General features: G+C 36.0%; 1 protein-coding gene across 1 annotated transcript; it reads left to right on the top strand.

Moving 5' to 3' along the window:
- Nucleotides 1-4,047: 4,047 nt before the first annotated feature.
- LOC124898066 lies at nucleotides 4,048-5,060 on the top strand. The gene is made up of 2 exons (XM_047411687.1): nucleotides 4,048-4,252; nucleotides 4,564-5,060. The coding sequence occupies exons 1-2, from the start codon at nucleotides 4,048-4,050 to the stop codon at nucleotides 5,058-5,060; spliced, it is 702 nt and encodes a 233-aa protein (XP_047267643.1).
- The last annotated feature ends 1,929 nt before the right edge of the window (nucleotides 5,061-6,989 follow it).

The raw sequence follows: 6,989 nt of genomic DNA, 5'->3' as shown, positions 1-6,989 counted from the left end.
TGGAACTACATGTGACTTGACTCCCACGTAACTTGAGATAGGTAGAATGCCCAAAATCAAGACTTAGTTTCTCTCTTTTCTTCTATTTCTTTCTTTTGAATAATGGTCGGGACAAAATTCTATCTCATTGTCTACTTCTATGTCTAAAAATACTTTGCGTTTACATCCAAAGAGGGGCATGATATAGACACATAATGTTGTCCCTCTCAAAAGTCAACTTTTACCCATTTACCCTCACCATACCATGTATCTCACCACCATGTGATGATCCCTCCACTAAAAACAAAATAATAAATTCTCAACCAAAAATAATAACCTATCCTAACTAATTTTGACACCTCACAACTTCACCACCCCTACCCACGTACCTTCCCTACCCTACCTCTCTATTCATATTTTATTTTCCTTTTTAAGCATAACAGAATACAATTCCCACATATACATAGTAGTACATATACCCACACACCTCATTGTACACTTGGGGAAACCTCACTATTTCCATTCAAGAAAATACAGTACACACACCCTCATAATTAGAGAGAGCATAAATCCTCACATTCATTCACTCACCTCACAGTAGCAATACACTACCTAGTAACAACACACTACACACACCAGCACCACTAATATATTCGCAAAAAACATACACACCGGACGTGCACACATAGTGAGGAATTAAAAAAATAGTGGAAAACTGTCAGAAAAAATAGAGGAGATTGATAAAAATAAGTGAAGAATTAAGAGGGAGATTGGGGTAGCAAAAACAATGAGGAAACATGTTGAATGAAGAGGGATAGTGAGAAAATGAGAGAGAGTCAAATCAGAGAGGGAATATGAGAGAAGAAGGTCGGATGGTTTTGGGTTCCCAACAAATTTCTCACCTGAATCAGCATTCTCTCACCAAATCCGACAATCCGCAGTCCCCCCCATAATATCAAAATCCTCCTTTGTTTCTTATTCTCTGGCAAAATCTCGCTGGGAAACATTATTTTGCTGACTAACAGGGTCCTTCGGAGCTCCTACATAGTGAGCCACCACCAGAAAAATCATGACCAGTCAATCCCGGTGCCAAAATACATTGGGAAAAATAACTAGTTTGGGTAAATATGAGTTCGAGGTCAAAATCAGTGATTTGGTTCGACTCGAGGTTCTTGATGTGGACTCCATCTTATTTAATTGAGTAATACTTGATTTCAAGATTCAATTGAGGTCCATTTCTACTCTCGTTCTCTATTTTTATCTTAAATTTTAATTACTGTTATGGGTGTGAACGACTTGTGTATTTACTATACTTGGATCTTTGTCGTGTGTATATGATTGATGTTGGATTTGGATGTTAAAAATTGAAAAGAGCAAAATGATTTATTAATATTGATGAAACATGTGATTAGGAATGAAATTAGGGAGGAAATTGAACAAGTGATAAAAGTGAACGTGGACTTGTTTTGATTCATTATTAGTGGTTCAATTCGAAACAAATATTAATATTTTTTAATGTGATAGTATCATGTGAGTTCAAAATGGTAGGCAAATGATAGGTTGGGTAGGCAAATTTAGGAATTATGGATTGTTGAATATTTGGATATTTTGTTAAATAATTTCTATTTTATCTCATGGAATTGAAATTGTATTCATTTGCCAAGGAATGCCCCAAGGCATATTGTACTTATTCACCGAAAAATAACTCGAAGTATCATGTATGCAAATGAGGCTCGTGATCAAGGCCCAAGGCATTGGGTAAAGCATAGCTCGGGTATTTAGTATAGTTAGGTTTTCATTTCAGCATCTTTATTTTGGGTTTGTAATAAATTAGACTAGACACTAATTTTGGAGTTTTGATTGTTTTGGTTGTTCGCTTTCTTGTTTATGTGGTTTGTTGGTTTATATATTTCATAGTGTCATACTAGCTAATATATAATATGAAGAGACCATGGTCTAACCACATAATCGAGGGGTGCATAACACCTTATCCTCGATCAATAGAATTACTTAACCAGAATCTATGTTTGTGGATCAATTTTAGAGTCAAAAATATTTTTAAAAAGGATTTTCAAAGGTAACTTGGCACACTAAGTTTAAGTCAAGTGGAAACTATGAGTTTAAATGTAAAAAAAAATCCTTTTTGAAATAAATTTTCATTTTGTCACTTTAATAAAAAAAAACCCTCTGAAACTTAAAATCAATCTTTTTTGGTAAAAAAAAGGTGTGACACAACCCATGCATGACACTCACCTATGATTGCATAAACCCAAGTCTTCTCTCCATTTGGTTACACCTTTTGATAGTTCAATCTCATACTAGTGTTCAAACATTGTTGTTACAAGATTACTCAAACCAAACCCCCCATTTACTTTTATTTGTTGTTAAATTTTGCAATATGAGTTAACATCTAGTTAACTACCAACACTCATAGGTCTTGAATTTTACATCTTCACACCTCGTGTATTTGAACTCGACTCTTAGTTTGGTAAATACATTAATGACGATCGATTTACACCTCAATTTGAGTGTATGTTTGAGCTTTATCAAAAATGGCATTGTTATTGGGGAGTGAAACATAGTTTTCACTTTTATAGTGTTGTTAGTGACCTTGGGTTAGCCGTAGTGTTTTAGTTTACATTATTTGTTGTGTTTATCTTTCTCAGGTGAAGATAATAGCATACACGATACCATGAGCCAACACGGTAGTAGTGCTGGCTCTTTTGATTGGCATATCAAGGACATGGATTACCTCAAAGATATGGGGCGAGCTAGTGCTATTTGTATCCCACCAACTGAAGGTAGTAGAGTATTTCACATTACTAGTGTGATGCTTTATTTTCTTCAAATAAAAGGTTATTTAGAGGTCACATAGTTGAGGATGTCAATCTGTACTTAAAGAATTTCTATAATGTGAGCTCTCCACTTGACATAGCCCACATTTCTCAAGAATCAGTCTGGTTACGTCTTTTTCCATTCTCTTTGATAGAGAAGTGGTGTTATGGTTGTAGTCTTTTCTCATGAGGTCTATCACTTCATGGATTGAGTTCCCTAAAGCCTTGTTGGGTAGGTACTTTGCTCCTTCTCAGATATTCCAACTAAGGGACGAAATCACCAACTTTCGCCAACTTAGGGGAAAACTATTGTATGAAGTTTGGCAACGTTTCAATGATAAGTTAATCAATGTCCAACTCATGAGGTTTTGGAGAAAATGTTTCTTAAATTTTCAATAGGTCATTGGATCAATTGAATAAGGCAGTTGTTGATAATACATCCAGTGGTTCTCTTGTCAAATTATCCTATAGCATTGCAGAAAATTTGCTAGATTAAGTCATAAAACGAAATAGAGGTTGGCACAGGAAGGATGTTGAGGTGGCCATTGGGGCTCCCTCCATATCTTTTGTGAGCCAAGAACGAAGGAAAAAAGATGAAAAAAGGACTGTAACTATGGATAAGGTGATGAATCAACTCGACTTTCTTACTAAACATGTGATGGGGGGCCTTCCTGAGGTTGTCAATGCCATTATTTCCAAGCGTATTAGGGATTATGATAATTAAGAAGTGGAGAAACTTTATGAGGAGATAAGGTTCTTGTCGAACCATTTAGGGGGTTTCTGCCCTACCTATCAAAGGCAAGGCAGGAATCAAAGTTGGAAGGATCAAAACTGTTATATATCCCCTCATGATATGTCTAAGGGGAAAGAGTCGAGCGTTATTGATCCATAAAAATTAAGAGTTAAGATGTCTTAGCTCTCATTTTAATGGGGGTTGAGGGGAACGACAAAGGGGTAAGGGAAATGAAAAGTGACTTCTCTCAACTAAACCAAACTGTGACATATCATTCAGCCTCCATCAAGCAACTAGAAATGCAAGTGGACCAAATATTGGCATAATTTAATGCTAGATAAAAAAGGAGACTACCTAGTGACACGGTGGCCAATTTGAAATATGATGTCCATATCTCAACTATTGTCACTAAAGTGGCCAAACTCTTGGTGAAAAGGTTGTTGATCTTGGTGAAAATCATAATAAAAAAGAAATTGATGAGCAAGAAAATGTAAAAGAAACATGGCTAGAAAAGCTAGTGATGATTCTCCTAAGCCCAATGAAATGAATGTTGAGGAACCAAAGGTAGTTGAAGAAAAGAGTGAGAAGGAGGAGACTCCTAAAGAGGTAAATAAAGATGCTCCAAAAGTGAATGAAACTCCACTTATTCCATTGTCACAAATTAAAATTCCTTCATTCCTACAAAAGCTCCTAAAGAAAGAAGACAGTACCTAGTTCAAGAAGTTTCTTGAGAAATTTAGCAACTTATCGACAAATATTCCTTTGATAGAAGATTTACAAGAAATATCACGGTATGCTAAATTCAAGAAGGACTTTGTCTCAAAGAAGTGAGTTATGGATTTTGAAACTATTGAGGTGACTCATAATTATAATGCTATAATTTCTAACATAATGGTGGTGAATAAAGAAGACCCAGGTTCATTCACGATTCCTTGCACTATCTAGATATACAAATTTGCAAAGGTCTTGTATGATCTTGGGGATAGTATTAACTTGATTCCATTTTCCGTGTTTCAGAAGTTGACTTGGGTGCACCTGTGCCTACCACCATGAGACTTTTAATGGCTAATCGTTCAATTAAAAAGCATGTCGGTGTGTTGTATAATGTATTGGTAAAAGTTAACCGGTTTATCTTTTTGATCGACTTTGTTATCCTTGATTGTACGGTTGATCTTGAAGTCCCAATCATTATTGGTAGGACATTCTTTACTATCAAAAGTATGTTAGCTGATGTGGAGTATGGTGAGATAAAAGTTCTGGTAAACAATAAAGAAGTTTCCTTTAATGTGTGTAAGTCCATAAAGCAATCTATGGACTTGCAAGTGATCTCGCTGATTGATGTAATAGATGATGAAGTGGTTAATTCAATTATTATGGATCTTGTGAATGACCCTTTGGTGGGTGTATTGTGTAACTTTGGCAGTGAGGATATTCAAGAATATGATGAGGTGATCGTTTCATTGACAGTTCTTGGATCTTATACCAAGAACCCGGCCAATTGGATCTTGACTTGAAATATCATGAAAGTCCACCCGCTAAATCATCCATCATTAAACCTCCTTAACTTGAATTAAAGTCATTTCCTTCTCATATATTGTATATTTTATTAGGTGAGAACAATACTTTGCCAATCATTGTTGTGGGTGATCTTGAACCTTGTTAAGTGGATGCCTTGAAAGCTATTGTGACAAAGTTCATTCGTGCTATCAGATAGACTATAGTGGATATTATAGGCATAGCTCCTGAAATTTGTTCCCACAAAATCACGTTAGAAATTGATCATGTTCCAATTGTGGAGCACCAAAAAAGAATCAACCCAATAATGCAGGAGGTGGTAAAAAAGGAAATTATAAAGTGGCTTGATGTGGGTTTCATCTATCCAATTTCTAATAGAACATGGGTGAGCCGGTTTAATGTGTTCCAAAAAAGGTGGCATGATGGTAGTTCTAAACGAGAATAATGACCTTGTCCCTATCTTATGGTCATGGGTTGGAGGGTGTGTATGGACTATCCCAAATTGAACTCGTGGACTAAGAAAAATCATTTTACCATGCCTTTTATGGATCATACATTGGATAGGCTAGCCGGTAGGGGTCAGTATTACTTTCTTGATGGTTATTCAGTGTATAATCAAATTTTCTTAGCCTAAAAGATCAAGAAAAGACCACCTTCACTTGTCCATATGGCACTTTTTATTTCAAGCGCATTCCCTTTGGGATATGTAATGCACCGGCCACATTCCAATGATACATGTTGTCTATTTTTACAGATATGGTAGAAGACACCATGGAGATCTTCATGGATGAATTCTCCATGGTTAGAGATTCATTTGAGTCTTTCCTTGATAACTTAAGCAAAGTTCTTGAGAGGTGTGTAGAAACCAATCTCGTCTTAAATTGGGAGAAATGCCACTTTGTGGTTAAGGAGGGCATTGTACTTAGGCACAAAATTTTAGGAAAAGGTATCCAAGTGGATCAAGCAAAAGTTGAGGTGATTTCTAAATTGCTTCCACCTATCTTCGTAAAGGGTGTTAGAAGCTTCCTTGGCCACGCCTGGTTCTATAGTCGTTTCATTAAGGACTTCTTAAATATTGCTTATCTGTTATGTAAAATCCTTGAAAATAAGGTAAAGTTGGTTTTTCTAAAGGCGTTCAATTGGATCAAACAACTCCTTGTGTCTTTTTTTATCATAGTAGCTCCAGATTGGTCAATTTCCTTTGAACTAATGTGTGATGGAAGTGGTATTGCTTTAGGTACAGTATTGGTCCAAAAAGAGAGAAGTTGTTCTACCCAATCTATTATGCAAAAAAATCATTAAATGATGCTCAACATAACTATTCGGTTATGGAATAACAGTTGCTAGCAGTGGTGTATGCTTTCAAAATATTTTGTACCTACTTATTGGGCACAAAAGTGGTTGTGCACATGGACCACATCAGTCTTTGATATCTCATGGCAAAGAAAGAGGAAAAAACACATTTGATTAGCTGGATATTTCTCTTGTAAGAGTTTGATTTTGAAGTGAAATATCAAAAGGGGTATGAAAATGAAGTAGCCGACCACCTTTCCCGCCTTAAATCCACACATAAAAAGTTTGGTGAGGTTGATATTGATTACACTTTACCTGATTAGCTAGTCATGTCACCTTGGAAAGAATTACACCTTGGTATGCGAACTATGCTAACTATATTGCGAGTTGTGTGCTTCGCGATGATCTTAATCAATATCAAAGAAAGTGGTTTCTATTTGATGTGAAAAGATATTTTTGGGATGAAACATTTTTGTTTAGGGAATGTGTGGAAGGTGTGATCGCGGTGTGACATGGAGGAAAAAATGATAGATATTCTTGAATCTTGTCACTCTACATCATTTAAAGAAGATCACGGTGGGATTTGGACAGTCGCAAAGGTCCTTCAAAGTGGATATTATTGGTCCTTCCTTCAT

The sequence above is a fragment of the Capsicum annuum genome, chromosome 4 (genome assembly GCF_002878395.1).
Source record: "Capsicum annuum cultivar UCD-10X-F1 chromosome 4, UCD10Xv1.1, whole genome shotgun sequence".
NCBI lineage: Eukaryota > Viridiplantae > Streptophyta > Magnoliopsida > Solanales > Solanaceae > Capsicum > Capsicum annuum.
Note: the sequence above shows the minus strand (reverse complement) of the source record. Positions and strands in the feature narration are given on the sequence as shown.